Source organism: Cydia amplana, chromosome 5 (genome assembly GCF_948474715.1).
Source record: "Cydia amplana chromosome 5, ilCydAmpl1.1, whole genome shotgun sequence".
Classification (NCBI taxonomy): domain Eukaryota; kingdom Metazoa; phylum Arthropoda; class Insecta; order Lepidoptera; family Tortricidae; genus Cydia; species Cydia amplana.
In genome coordinates, this window is record NC_086073.1 from 18,891,008 (window position 1) to 18,906,506 (window position 15,499).

The 15,499-nt window shown below is 39.8% G+C and overlaps 1 protein-coding gene across 1 annotated transcript in view; it reads right to left on the reverse strand.

Moving 5' to 3' along the window:
• Positions 1-1,098: 1,098 nt before the first annotated feature.
• The window catches only part of LOC134648313 (uncharacterized), a 33,351-nt gene continuing 18,950 nt past the window's right edge, over positions 1,099-15,499 (reverse strand). Inside the window, exons 2-6 of the mRNA XM_063502807.1 lie at positions 4,297-6,627; positions 3,779-3,976; positions 3,283-3,424; positions 2,568-2,780; positions 1,099-1,796 (exon numbers count right to left, since the gene is read on the reverse strand). Of these exons, the coding sequence (XP_063358877.1) occupies positions 1,708-1,796; positions 2,568-2,780; positions 3,283-3,424; positions 3,779-3,976; positions 4,297-6,627 (2,973 nt within the window). The 3' untranslated portion in view covers positions 1,099-1,707. The remainder of the gene's footprint in view (positions 1,797-2,567; positions 2,781-3,282; positions 3,425-3,778; positions 3,977-4,296; positions 6,628-15,499) is intronic.

Genomic DNA, 15,499 nt, shown 5'->3' on the forward strand with positions numbered 1-15,499 from the left:
GAAATAACTTAGATCTATGTTGTAGGCCGAGCGCGCGTGCGGACTTATTGACATGATTTTAAAGCCTATTTTTGTATAAACCACGCGTGCATTTAAATAATATCAATTACTATTAGGTACTGTAGTTACTTGTGATTGCTAATTAGGCACCTACAGTATTAATAATTATATATTTTTTTCCTTATATTATGCTTTTCTTGGAGATTATTTGCTGATACTTAGGTCATAATTCTTTTCGTTGTCTATATTTTTTGAATTATGGGATGAAATTAGGATTATATTTTTCTTAAGAGAATTATAATCTACAGCTAGAAACACATGCAATAGCACTCAACTTTTATTATTTATTTGATAAAAGACAAAAACAGATGCGTGACAGAGTGGTCAGAAACGAGACAACGAAAAGAATTTTGACCCACTCAATGAAATATTGTATTATTGTATTGATTCTTTATGTAGATTCTTATTTGCTTCATTGCTACTTAACCTAGATAACCTTATATAATTACATTTTACCTACTTCGATCAGATTTTTTCGACATGCATTCTGACAATTAATAAAACAACAAAGTTTTAAGTTATGGATTTTATTTACAAAAACATTAACGCATGTTTATAAATTATTGCCTTATTCTAGTTATATTTACAGTCTTAAAGTAATTAAAATATGGGGCAGAAAGTACCAGTGGTTAGAAATTTAAATGCTGTTTTTCTAATACTTAACTTGCCCATTGTTTACTTTTTTCAAACAGTTTTGAAACGTTAATCTTAATGTATATTATTCAACACTTTGTAAGAATATTACTGGGTAAGATAAGACATTGTAAACAGTGATAGGTCACTTTTTCTAATAATTACTTTCGGTACTCATCCTCAAAAAAACCTTGGCCTCATCTATGATGTCTATGGACTCAATAACGTTTTTAAAGTGTACACTATATGACACTTGACACTGAGCGCATTATGCCATTTGTCATATGTTTCCATTTGTTTTAATTTTCATTAAATATAACACTTAAAATTCAAGGTTATTCATTTTAAGTGTCGGTAAATCTTATAAAGTTTATGAGCCATAGACAACAGATGAGTTATTTTAAAAAACAAAATGGAGACTAAGCTTCACTGAAGCTAATTTGGCGGGTAACCTGTAACTTATCTGCCGTCGGCGCTGTAGCCATTTAAGTAATTCTAACAAACCATTTACCAATCATAAAACCACGTTACTGGGTGCAAACAGGTCAAATTTACCCGATTTGTTACTAATTACCACGAAACTTTTACTTTAATTCCGAAACTTTTTGCGAAAAAAATTACGAAATGGAAACATTAGTCCGACTAAACTAACTCTGCATCGACTTTGAAGTGACGAAGTATGAAAGTGCCTCTAAAAACTTTATATTTTCATAGATATTCGTTCATGATGACATTCCCATACTTTGCCTTACAAATACCTTGCAAAGGTTGTTTGGTCCGACTCTCTACTTTTTGTTTTTACACATCCCAGCTGCACTAGACGCACGTTGCCTTTGCAGAACAGAATCATTCGTCTCTTTCCAGCAAGCGCGAGAGAGACAAATCCTCTATTCTAGTATCGTGCTATCCCCTTCATGTGGCCTACCCAGTGATTCAAGTTTCAATAAGATTCATTGTCTATGGTATTTACGTTCGCGCCACAGAGCAGATAAGTTCAGGTGTACAAGATGGCGGCTACAGGATGGTGTCGACCGCGTGAATGACGCCGTTTGTCGCTGGGATGTTGTGGGTTATCACCTGCGCGTTGTTCACCTTTATGCGGCCTGCGGACAGAAAGTCAATTATAGTAAAATTGGTACTAATCAAATTACTGAGCTTAGGCTTACCTAAGTTGGAGGGCGTGATTTGGGTTTAAAAACGAAATCCTTAAGTTTGTGGCGCCACTGTGCCAGCGCCGCACTTGTTAGTTTATCTCATTTATTTATCCCGTTTCAAGTCATCACCTAATTGTACCCATTCTTTACGCAATTTGTTCTTATCTGTGCAAACTTCGATTCGCGGGACCAATCAGGGCCTGGCTCCCTACAGAAGCCACCCCTGATTGGCCGCGCGATCCACTACTACCAACTTAGACACCATTTTCTCCAATTTTGCAACTGAACTGCTCTTCCTTCTGCTCCTGACCACCGTCACGAAAACACGGTGACATAATTTGTAAGACCGACTCTTTGTGTCCTCGAAGAAAATAAATATCTTCACCACTGCATCAGCGTTTCCGTCGATAGCCCTCACCAATACCCCACGGGCAGGGTCTTACAAGTTCTTATTTATAGTCCCACCATCTCCACCAGAAATCTTTTTGCGTTTTTATCAACTTTCAATATCAAAATATGTTGTGGGATCTCTTTATTTTGATAGTATCTGACAACAAATGTGTCCCATAGTAGTGACACATCAAATACTAACTAGCGTCTACTGTAGCCTGGTGGCCTACAACCAGCGTCCGCGTCCACTGAGTAGCGTTCGAGGTCTATTGCAGTTGGGGCGAATGGTGTAGATTATGCTAGCTAGTAATGAGGATAGACAAGACTCACCAGCATTCTTCTGTAGCGTGAGCGGCGTGGCTTCCTCCATAGAATTCCTGAGCTGATAATACCGCATGCCGGCGCTATATAGCGTTCCCGGCAACACGTGTCGAGCTACTAGCGCTCGCGCAGCGCTCTTTTCCGAGTAGCGCGCGAGTTCAGTAGGGGAGACGCGAGCGAAGGCTGCGTCGGTGGGTGCGAATACTGTGTAGGTTTTGCTTTCTGGAAAGTAAAAACGAATTTCATGAAGATTCATCGAAACGCTATTAGCTTGGTCGCATTTAAAATCGATTCGTTGTGGCAATCTAATCTAAGAACGGGCAGACAAGTTTTTGGAGAGCGACTCCCATCCTACCTTTGAACCCGTACCACAGAATAAGTAATAGTAGGTACCTACTACCGTACAGAAAAGAAAGGACACTTCCTAACTTATTCCTTACTTTCTAACCTAAGGCACTATCGCTTTCGGCTATTGCGTGGCCAAAATTCAAGCCATTATCGTATCTGTGGTCGTGCACGCAAAGGGACGCCAAGTTGTGTCAGCTCTAATAATTGCTCGGAGCAATTCTGAGCCGAACGGAGCAGAGTTTACCCGAAGTTAGGAGTCTCTCCCCACTGCCCGTAACATTAACTTCTATTAGTTTTTAACGGAATATAGGGTAACACAATGTAAACTTATGCAAATTCCCATTGAAGTAAGACTGAGATGGTAAATGATCTTTACCTGATAGAGTTTCCGCGAATCCGCTCGCATGTATGGCCTTTAGGAACGTGGTGAATCGCCTGTCTCTGTCTGCTTGTAAGGTCTGCACCAGGTCTCCAACGGGCAGCGGGAACATCACCCGGTCTACTGCGTGCGCGATGCCCTGAAAAATCATGAGATAATTAGTTCTAAGACTTCTCAGTTGGTCTGGGGGCTATTATGTTTATGTTATGACTCACAGTAGTGGCTGTGGGATATACATATCTTTTCATTCTTATCCCAGAGTTGGGTTCCAGTTCCAGCGAGGGAAAGGAGAGTAATACAATACAATACAAATCTTCTTTATTGCACTACCTACCTCAGGATAGACGTACATGGAAACACAAATAATACAAGAAGACAAGAGGTCACAGACACAGACGGCCTTATCGCCAAAGAGCAATCTCGAGAGAGAGTAATCACTTCTTGAAGAGATTGGTCCGATAGATATCCATTTGATCAACTAATTACTACTGACCTGCGGAATATGTATATCCTTCTTGTCATCCAGCACCCTCGCCCCATTGATGGTTGTCACCCGAACCTCGTTCCACTCAACGTCGTGCATGTCATACTGGTTGACCCTCAGTTGGGTGCCCGCGAGTGATACTCCGGTCATCTCGTCTTGTAGAGAAGCGATGTCGAACGCTCCGGGGATCACGTGGTGCAGAAGTAGCTGAGGAAGGGGAATGGGAATTATGTATTTTGCTGGTTGCACGATGTTTAACCTCATGCCTGTGTATGATAAGGACCGAACTCCAATTTATAATATTATATTTAATGTAGACAAATACTAACACTTATACCATTTTTCTCATACACTGCATGTGTTGTGAATGCATCAAATAATTATTGTTGGAAACTGACCAAAATATTTTATTATGACGTGCAATTAAATTATCCACGAACAAAAAAAATGGTACCTAGTTTATTAATCGCGTGTAAGTGTGATCTAACGTTCTATCTTAAAACTAAAAAAAAGTTGTGATAACTTACCCCACTTAACAGTCTCGGATTGTCTCGGAACTTCTCCTCGGCTCGGTCAGGGCCTCCAAGCTGCACCAGCAGCGTCCTGAAAGCCTTGTCTGTCGGAGCGAAAATCGTATACGGCCCAGTCTCATTCAAAATCGTATCCAACCCTGATTGCTTCAAATACTTAGCAGTAGCGAACAACCCGTTTTCTTTCAGTATGTCCACTAGACCAGGGTTCGCTTGTCTAGAAAATTGAAGATGTGAACTGCCTTCATCCACGCTTGGAGGGAGTGAGCTTGATCCTATGACGACTAAATCTTCTCCGCTGTAAGAAGGCGTGGAACTAACGTAAGATGGAGTTGAGCTTGGGAAGCTGTTCCTCGTTGATGGACTGAAGGTGTTTCTAGAAGCTACGAATGAAGGTGAAGTGGATTTAGCGACGTATCTCTCCGTTGTCGTTACACTTCTAGTTGTAGGCGTATTATAAGTATGAGGTTGAGTATTTCTCGTTGCCAGAGTGGTGCTTCGGTATGATGGTGTAGGTGTTGTGTGTATGATTGGGTTTGTATGGCCCGATGTCCCGTAGTTCGAAGTGGTGACAAAGCTCGAGTAGCTTGAAGGGTGGTGGGACGACTCGGCTATATAATCTGTAGCATCTGTGACTGGACTAGATGTCGTGGAACTGAAAATTGCGTTGGATATTTTAGTAGGTCCTGGAAGTTTGATTTCGCCTTTCTTTATCTTGTTTAAAATGTTTTCCACTTCAGGTCCTTCTTCAGTTTGTTGTCCGTTTGCTTTGACACCTTTCACTTTGTATGAGCCATCGTCCTGTTCTTCAAGGAATACGAAAGTGACTTTCTTCTTATTTTGAATAGTGCTCGGTATTTTGGAAACTTCTTCAAGTTTTCCGTTGTCGGATTGTCGTATTAGTTCGAAGTCGGCACCGGGGGGCAAAACACCTTTTGTGAGATCATCGAAATTAATTCTGCTTTCTTTTTGTTGTGATGGTAAGGTCATAATGTGTAAATTTGATCCATCAGCGGATATCGCGCCTTTAGGAATCAGATTGGGGTTGGTCGTTCTTATAACTTCGAATTTCTGCCCGTTCAAAGATATCTCCCGCGACGTAAAGTTTTTCTCATTGAAGTCTTCGGGATTCTCAGCTAAAGCAACTTTCAGTTGTTTGAGGATATCAGGTTTTTGAAGCAGCGCTACGCTTTTAGCTCTCAAGCTGTCGTCAAAGCCTTTAGTTTCGCTTTCTTCCAAAAGATTTTTGATTTCGTTGTAAAGTTTCTGCTTTTCCCGGTCTTGGGGTGGAGCTCTTGTTTTAGTTTGAGTTTTAGCTCTGGTCCTGTACCTAGATGGGGCCGGGGTGGTGGTAGTAGTAGTCGTTGTTGTGGAGGTGGTGGTAGTGGGGTGCTGCTTCTCGTACATTTCGACAGCTTTCCTAAATAAATCCGTTTCATGCGCGAGAAGTGGTCTGCGCTTTTCCTGATTTCTGTTGTAGAAATCGTCGTAGCGTTCTGTGGTCGAAAAAGTGGGCAACGTCTTTGTTGCCTGTTTGCTCACGAATTCCTCGTGAAGTTTTTCTACTTTCTCCTGTTGCTTTTGCTGTTGTTTTTGTACAAATTCTTGATGTTTCTGGATGATCCGCTGTCGGTCTTGGAGTTCCTTCAGTTTTTCCAGGTTCTCTTGCGATTGTTGTTCGAAAAAGTTTTGAATTTGAGATGTTTGTCCGTTTGAGAAGATTGGGGCCTGGCCTAGAGATGATTGGAAGGGAATCTGGGCATTGTTAAGGTTTAGATTCTGTGGAGCAAGATTAGCAAGATTAGGAGCTTGCTGGATGGTAATAGGGCTTTGTTGGAATGGCTGACTCTGTGTTGGAGGCAGAGTTGGCAGGAAAGCCGCTTGAGTCGGCCTCTGCTGTCCGATGTTCACAGTGTTGCCTTGTAGGGGGTTGTTGAAACCTGTGTTCTGCTGGAGAGGTAGGTTATTCTGGAAGGTGGATAGAGTCGGTTGTTGCTGCAAGAGGTTATTTTGGGGGAGCTGTGCCAAGTTTTGTTGTTGGAAGGTATTTTGGATCGGAAGGTTGGGTGCTTGGTTAAAGAATCCGTTGTTGTTTAGAGGGAGGTTTTGATTGTTAGGGATATTGGTGGGTATGATGTTGTTGAATTGTGGGACATATGGCTGCTGGAACAGGGGTTGTTGGAACTGGAGGGCCGGGGCCGGGCTGCTGACCAGGCCTCCCTGCTGGAAGTTTTGGAGCGGCGAGTTGAGGCCGAATCTGGTCTGGTGCTCGTTGAAACCGGGGTGCCCGAGCGTCGTTTGTCTTCTTCTGTCGTAGTCATTTTCTAACTGTAAAGAAAAGAAAAACATAAATATTTCTGATAGTTTGATTTCCCACAAAATGCTATTTTATTAGGTTTTTAGAACAACCATGTTGTAATAAATAATAGCTTATTTAGCTTAGCTTCCGCACTACATTATCTTTCGTACAAGTATAACACAGAACAGAAAAACATAATGCTCCTTTCTATATCTACATGTTCCAGTCATTATAATGAATTTCATAATTTAAATATAACGGTATAAGGTTTAAAATTGTATTATACATCAAAGTGCCGGTCTTTTTTCTCGGCATACACTAATGATCCGGTGTGGGACATATAAAAGTGATACGTTGGTTATTATAGTGATTTATAAGCGGACGACACGAGACAATTTCTATTTCACATTATTGAGATTGTGCTGCGAAGCGAAATACTTCTCAAAACTGTGCACATTTATATTATGCATGATTATGATGCCACCCTCGCGGCAATGGGTTGCACTTGTTTTCAGGGTTCCGTACCCAAAGGGTAAAAACGGCCCGTCCGTCCGTCTGTCTGTCTGTCACCAGGCTGTATCTCATGAACCGTGATAGCTAGACAGTTGAAATTTTCGCAGATGACGTATTTCTGATGCCGCTATAACAACAAATACTAAAAAGTACGGAACCCTCGATGGGCGAGTCCGACTCACACTTGTCCGGTTTTTTTGACTAAGCGGGTGACGAATAGGTAGTACGAGTATGTTGCAATTCAAAATACTTTGCACACAAAATTCATATTTTAGAAATATGAAATGAAATGAAAATTGAAGAGCTTCTCATTCTGAGCGGAAAAATTACGAAATTAAAACATATTCCGAAAGATGTACCTACCTAAATAAAAAAAAACTGGACAAGTGCGAGTCGGACTCGCCCACCGAGGGTTCCGTACTTTTTAGTATTTGTTGTTGTAGCGGCAACAGAAATACATAAGTCAAAATAACAGATTAATATAATCGATTGATAGCCAATTGAGGCTTGTAACGCATTTATAAATAACCCATTAAACTCATTTTAAATTAGAAAATATCTAAAATACTGACGTAATCGCCGTACTGGTAAATTGTCTGTGAAACACTAAAAAAGGCAATTAATTACATTAAAACATTTAAAACGGTCCATTTTGAAGCTGAGTTATAATTAAAAGAGGTTTTACATAAATTTACGGCCATTATATGAAGAGTTAAAAGTGCGGTAAGAATGGCATAAGATATGGAAAATACATTAATTTTAATATTTATGTGGTAGCTAAAATTTGCCGAGGGAGGATGGCTTTATGCACGATTCGCAGCGGTTTTATTTAAAGATAAACTGGGCTTCATCGATTTTATACTATAAGAAACGTTTTTGAACGCTGCTCTAAAATATTTGAACATTTTGAACGCGCACTCTAACGACTAGACAATAGAGGTGACAGAGGCGTGTTCAAATATTTGTGAGGATCTTGGCCGCTCCGATATATCTGATGTTGACTGTATAATAATTGTAATTGACAATTCTACACGGAATTATAATTGTAATTGCCAACTTTCGATTTTTATTTCTACGTGTCAGCTCATTTACTACCTGCTCTTGCACTTTCGGCTAGGAATCGGATTTGTTTTGTTTAACATTCTTATCACGAATTAGAGTCCGATTTAGATTTCACAAATATGTTACGGTTCTAGACTGGTTTTGATATGACCTGGACGATCGTCTTGATGATTGGCGCGCATGTCACACACGACTTTCACTTCATTTCGCATGAACCAATCAGAGTGAGTGATATTCAAGGTCTTATCAAAATACCTAACAGAACTAATCCTTAATTAACATGTATCAACAATCGCACGTACACCAGATATGGCGACCTAAATACTGCAGCGCGTGCCGCTCGAGTGAGATGAAAGTGCATTCCGTGCGCGGAGAGATGCTCAGCTCAGCAAATGTACGACCTTAGCGGCACCATACCGTTTTTATATGGTTCACAGATAGTTACAACTAGGGGAAACAATCTAATAATTTGATTAAATATCAAAAGTGACGTATTTGGTTGAAGAAATGTCGCTTTTGACACTGAAAGATCAGTATGATATCGGAAACAGATCTAATAACTAAAACCAGAATTCTTAGTTCATTATTAGGTACCTACCGCTTACGTGCGCTTATATCTAAGTGTGTTTCTGCAGTTTAACTTCGAGGAATATAAAATTATAAAAACCTTAATTACACAAAATGCGTGACTTTAATAACACTTTCTATGATACCAAGTGGCATAAGAAGATTAGAGCATATTTGCTAGACAAATTGTTACTAGGTAGAGAGATTGTTTACAGTGACGTATCATCACGCTGTTAAGGCGCCCTCTTAAAACGGTAAAACTATATAAAAAAAACCCGCGCAATGCCCTTACCTTTCGTCCCAAGTTTCGCGCAGCGCGCCATATCTTTAGTTCCCTTCTAATTTCCTGGCTTTTCGAATACCATAATCCCTAGTGGCTCTGCTCCTCGCGAGTGCAACTTAAAACTGAATAAATGTATGGCTCCGCGATTTTGAAAAAATATATATTTAATCATGGAACCTGCTCACCAAATTTCACAAGATTTGATTCAGAATTGCGACCTGTAGTTTAGAGGAGACCATCCGGAGTAATCCGGACATAGGTACGAAAGCATTTTTGCCCACGTTGAAACGGTTATCTTCGCTAACGCTCGGTCAATTAGATATGGGCGAAGATAGCCATGCATGCCAATCGTTATCATATAAATCACCAGAAGAACGAAATTTATGAATGAGCCGTGGACCTTTTAAATTAATTGGCATCTTTACATAATGGTTCCCATGAGAAGAATTCGCGTTTAGAGTTTAGTAATATTATGTAATTAACGTCTTTGTATAACGTTTTTAGTTCCGGCTAACCTGCTGTGTTAGACTCTGGCCACTCTATAGGCTCCATAAGTCCATACTTATCCATATCCCAGTAAGCTCCATACTTCATGTAAGATAAACGTACTATAGTTCGTTTTTAGGGTTCCGTACCCAAAGGGTAAAAACGGGACCCTATTACTAAGACTCCGCTGTTCGTCCGTCCGTCCGTCTGTCACCAGGCTGTATCTCACGAACCGTGATAACTAGACAGTTGAAATTTTCACAGGTTGAGATTTCTATTTCTGTTGCCGCTATAACAACAAATACTAAAAACAGAATAAAATAAAGATTTAAGTGGGGCTCCCATACAACAAACGTGATTTTTGACCGAAGTTAAGCAACATCGGGCGGGGTCAGTACTTGGATGGGTGACCGTTTTTTTGCTTGTTTTTTTGCTTGTTTTGCTCTATTTTTTGTTGATGGTGCGGAACCCTCCGTGCGCGAGTCCGACTCGCACTTGGCCGGTTTTTTTAGCATTAGAAATAAGGTAAACAATCTTGATGTGTCTTTTAATTGAAAAACACATTTTAAAAATAAGTTACGGCATATATGTAACAATTGTGAATCTAATACGATCATTGATATCTTCTGCTTTCTTAAGTAATAGTTTTTGATTTTTAAAAAGCGTTTTTCAATTATAAGACATGTCAAGATCGCTTACCTTCTTGCAAGTTCTTTCTATATAATAATAATGTGAGCCTATATGCGTCCCACTGCTGGGCACAGGCCTCCTCTCATGCGCGAGAGGGCTTGGGCTATAGTCCCCCCACGCTAGCCCAATGCGGATTGGGGACTTCACATACACCTTTGAATTTCTTCGCAGATGTATGCAGTTTTCCTCACGATGTTTTCCTTCACCGAAAAGCTAAGCAAGTTCTTTCTAATGCTAAAAAAAACGAACTATAGTGCTCGACATGCTAATGCCTAATAGATGACACCCTGATGTCACCTCTATTGACAATGACTTTAGTTTTAAGATGACAAGTACTGGGATCGCGTCGAGCACCAGTAAGTTTACCTTAGCAGTTGGCATGAAAACATAGCGTGGCCCGACTTTAAACGTGGTGTACATAATTCTTGCGAATTTTATGCCTCTGTTTAACATGGTTTAACTAATTAAATTAGCACCCGATCTGATACCAATTTGGCTTGAAGAAAGTGCTGAATATAATCTTGGTCTAACTCTATTTTCCTAGTTTTGAAATATTGACCAAGTCTGTATTTAAACTTAGAATAAATTTAAAAGTGGAAAAATCACTGTCTTCTGGCCTCTGGATCGATACTCCAGAGGCCGTGAGTTTAAGTCTCACCCAAGACAGTAATTTTTTCACATTTAAATTTATTCTAAGCTTAATAGCATCGATCGCAGACGTTTCTGCTTGTTAAAAATTAAAAAGGCTCTATTTTTTTGTAACTAGTTCAATACATTTTTCATATCAATCACAATACCTATTTTACAACTTACAATAAACAGCGCTTTTTAATATGGCATGTTAAGTAATGATAAACCAGTATGGTACATGGATGTAACTACCTACCTATTAATTATTATAGTGATCTTTACTCCGACAGTTCATTATTCAAAGCTCGGCTCCAGGCTTTGTAATTTAGTCGAATAACTTTCACTTGATTACGTTTTCATTTATCATTCTATGCTGTGTTCGTATTGTAATAACTATTTGTTACTTATGAGTCGGAACACTCGGAATACATTGCGCGGGAAGGTCGCCAATAAGATAGACAGACGATCTGGGCTATAACCGCGCAAATCGAAGTTTGCAAATTGCGGGCATTTTTCTCTATCACTCTAATTACGCCTTCATTGGAGTAAAAGTTTTTTCCGAACAGATTCTAATGTTGGATACCTACTTTATGACAATTATAGAACTGAAATATTCATCATGTAAACTGACTCGCTGTAGAGAGCAAAAGACATCAACGAGCCTTTAACCCAAAGATATTATTAGTATTATTACACACACACTTCCACTAGTTATAACTAGTAGTAAAACACAGTTTTATCAGGTATCAAACGCGTATATATTATGTAAGGGTAAAAACACCAGAGCACCATTTTAAACAATATTTATTAGGGAATCACAATAATAATCAGAGTTTTGGACTTAGGTAATACGCGACGCCGATCACGCGCAAAAACCGATCTCTAGATGTCATAGTGTTGCTCTATCCCCGGTTCTCGTAGTGATGTCAAGACCGCTAAATTACGATACCGCCTTTTAGCTCGGCCATCGCCTGACCCGACCAGCGCCCCGCAGGTCACTGTCATCAGTGCAGCCACTGAAGTCTGCCACAGCCAACGCAGTCGCAGCAAGCTGGGTCTTCACCAGGTGGATGTAGCCTCCACCAGTTCAATATTCTGCGAACTGAACAAGCACCTTTTACGCTCAGCCGATATACAAGCCTTGGTCCTTTTGAGTAATTCGACTCGAGTTCCGTTGAAACGGTCTATTTCGTTATTGTCAACTTACACCAAGATATTTAGTTCTATTTCAGTCGAATTGGAGTAAGGGCTTAAGCCGACTGAACCAAATGTAAGAAAGCATGACCAGGCTAGGTACCAAATAATCCGTGGTATGAGAGGTGTTAGGATATGCAAGTCTGCTCAGCACTTGCTTGAAATACACAAAAGGCTTAATTCACGTGCATATGACACCAAGAGGATATAAATACCAATTAATTATGCAAAATAATAAAATATTGCGATGAGCGTGACATCTAGCGGCAGGTAGATAAACCACCCCCTTTTTTGTAACACCATCTAACATAAATTATTTTCTTGTGAATAACGTCATATAACTTTGAAGGATTTATTAGATTTTGATAAATTTCTAGCATGTATACCCATGCAGCTAACCCAAACCTTCCATTGAGCGGTGCGTTCATACTGACCGCTTAACGTAACAATGACTATTTGTGTCGTTTTAAAAGCAAAGACTTGGAACAAACTCACAATTGGCTTCTCCGTTGTAGGATGTAAGACTCCCTCGCATGCACGCACACAAATGCGTACAACTCGTGAGAGGCTAACATGGGACACGTCTCATGCATGTGCGGAGCTGCCTAGGCTAGGACACCACTGCCCTTGTAGGCGCAACGACCGTAGAAGTCAGCCCTTCACGATAAGGTTGTCACGGAGCCCGGTGCACGCACTCGCTCCAACTGGGTATTTTGAACAGGCACTCCCTCCAACTCTACTGGATCCGGTACTTCGCCAGCGATCCCTAGAAGGTATAAGTGCAAGCAACCCTTTCAAGGTAACCTTGAGATCATCAGTCTTAAGGTCATTAAAATATCCTTTTGTAAACAAGGTCTCAAGCCAACCTCTCAAGGTCAACAACAAATAGTACGATACGATATAGATAAAACATTTATCGGTAGTAGAAATAATGGTCCTCTTAAGGATAATATCATATCGCATGCAATGGTCCGCCTCTTAAAGCCTGCACTGCAGATACCAGGAACAAACTAGCCTGTTAAAGATAGTCTTGTATCACATGCAATGGTCCGCCTCTTAAGGCCTGCACTGCAGATATACCAGTAACAAAATTAGCCTATTAAGGATAATCTAAGCTCACATGCAACGGTCCGCCTTTTAAGGCCTGCATTGCAGCAAATACCAGTAACAACCATCCTCTTAAGAATAGTCTTATATCACATGCAATGGTCCACCTCTTAAGGCCTACACTGCAAATACCAGTAACAACGATCCTCTTAAGGAAAGTCTTATATGACATGCAATGGTCCGCCTCTTAAAGCCTACACTGCAAATACCAGTAACAACCATCCTCTTAAGGATAGTCTTATATCACATGCAATGGTCCACCTCTTAAGGCCTACACTGCAAATACCAGTAACAACCATCCTCTTAAGGAAAGTCTTATATCACATGCAATGGTCCGCCTCTTAAGGCCTACACTGCAAACACCAGTAACAACCATCCTCTTAAGGAAAGTCTTATATGACATGCAATGGTCCGCCTCTTAAAGCCTACACTGCAAATACCAGTAAACAACCATCCTCTTAAGGAATGCAATGGTCCGCCTCTTAAAGCCTACACTGCAAATACCAGTAAACAACCATCCTCTTAAGGATAGTCTTATATCACATGCAATGGTCCGCTTCTTAAAGCCTACACTGCAAATACCAGTAAACAACCATCCTCTTAAGGATAGTCTTATATCACATGCAATGGTCCGCCTCTTAAAGCCTACACTGCAAATACCAGTAACAACCGTCCTCTGAAGGATAGTCTTATATCACATGCAATGGTCCGCCTCTTAAGGCCTACACTGCAAATATACCAGTAACAAAATTAGCCTATTAAGGATAATCTAAGCTCACATGCAACGGTCCGCCTTTTAAGGCCTGCATTGCAGCAAATACCAGTAACAACCATCCTCTTAAAGATAGTCTTATATGACATGCAATGGTCCGCCTCTTAAGGCCTACACTGCAAATACCTGTAACAACCATCCTCTGAAGGATAGTGACAAGCAACAGGCCGCTCCTTAAAGCCTCTGTTGCGATTACCGGCGCCAGGAAGTAGCCTATTAAGGATAGCATCCCTTGCCAAGACTAAAGTAACAGCCCTTCTTAAAGAGCACATAATAATTAAAGCTCTATAGCAGACATTGAAGAGAGAAAGTAATATAAATATAAATAAAATAATCACTCAGTTCTCAATCCGAGTGTCTAATAAAATTAATCAAGCACAATGTGTTTATTTTAGTCGGCAAACCTGTTAACAAAACACATAAGTATGACAACAGTAACCCAGTTCTAAATCTGGGATGAAACAAAATCACAACTCGATTCCAAACTCGAGAGTAAGTAATATAAATAAAATAACACTCAGTTCTCAATCCGAGTGTCTAATAAAATTAATCAAGCACAATGTGTTTAATTTAGTCGCCAAACCTGTTAACAAAACACATAAGTATGACAACAGTAACCCAGTTCTAAATCTGGGATGAAACAAAATCACAACTCGATTCCAAACTCGAGAGTAAGTAATATAAATAAAATAACACTCAGTTCTCAATCCGAGTGTCTCATAAAATTATATCTCAGTTCCTAATCTGAGAATATACTCGTAGTCAGTTCTTAATCTGAAAACGGTACCTGAAATAACAGCATTTGCCCTTAACATGGGAAATATAAAATAATAAGCAGTTGCTACTATGCAACCAATTGTAAATGATCATGTGCAACTTGGCTTGCCTCTTCCGTGCCCCTAAATAAAGGCAACACTCTTACTATGCCAACATTGAACTACACTATAGCCTGAACAGAAGTTCATGTTATCGAGGTTTCACAAATTGTATTTTTCAACCATCATGAAGTGTATATTGATAATGACCAATCAGTCAAATCATGGCACATATGCTTAAACCATAAAGCTTCCAATCCCAAGACACACATGGTTGATTTTCTCCAGCTGTGCATGTGCATTTTATGTGTAGATAACTCAACACATCATCATCCAGGTTAACTTATACCTGCACAAAACTAAATAATTTTGTTAAATGCCATGCAAGCACACATTGTAAGATAAATGAGTTCATAACATAATAAACCACAATTTATGCATTTTTCAAAACAATGAAATACATACTTAGTGAACCCACAAAATTTGTGAAACATATTATTATTTATAACTTCTGATTTATGAAACCCAGAAGTAATAAAAGTGTACTGTTTATTAATGCAAACGGTACCATAACACACTACAAGTTCAGACGAAAACCGTCAATAACTTCAAACAGTAGCTCATGACATGATATTCTTCGGTCAATGTTCATTAGCAGTGAATGGGTTAAAATAGTTATTTGGAAAGCTTTAACCAAGCTATTTACCTTCGTTTAATATTCACCCATAAAACACTTATCGGACTGGAACGTTTAGAGTCCAGTCGCACTTGTATGTAAAAGA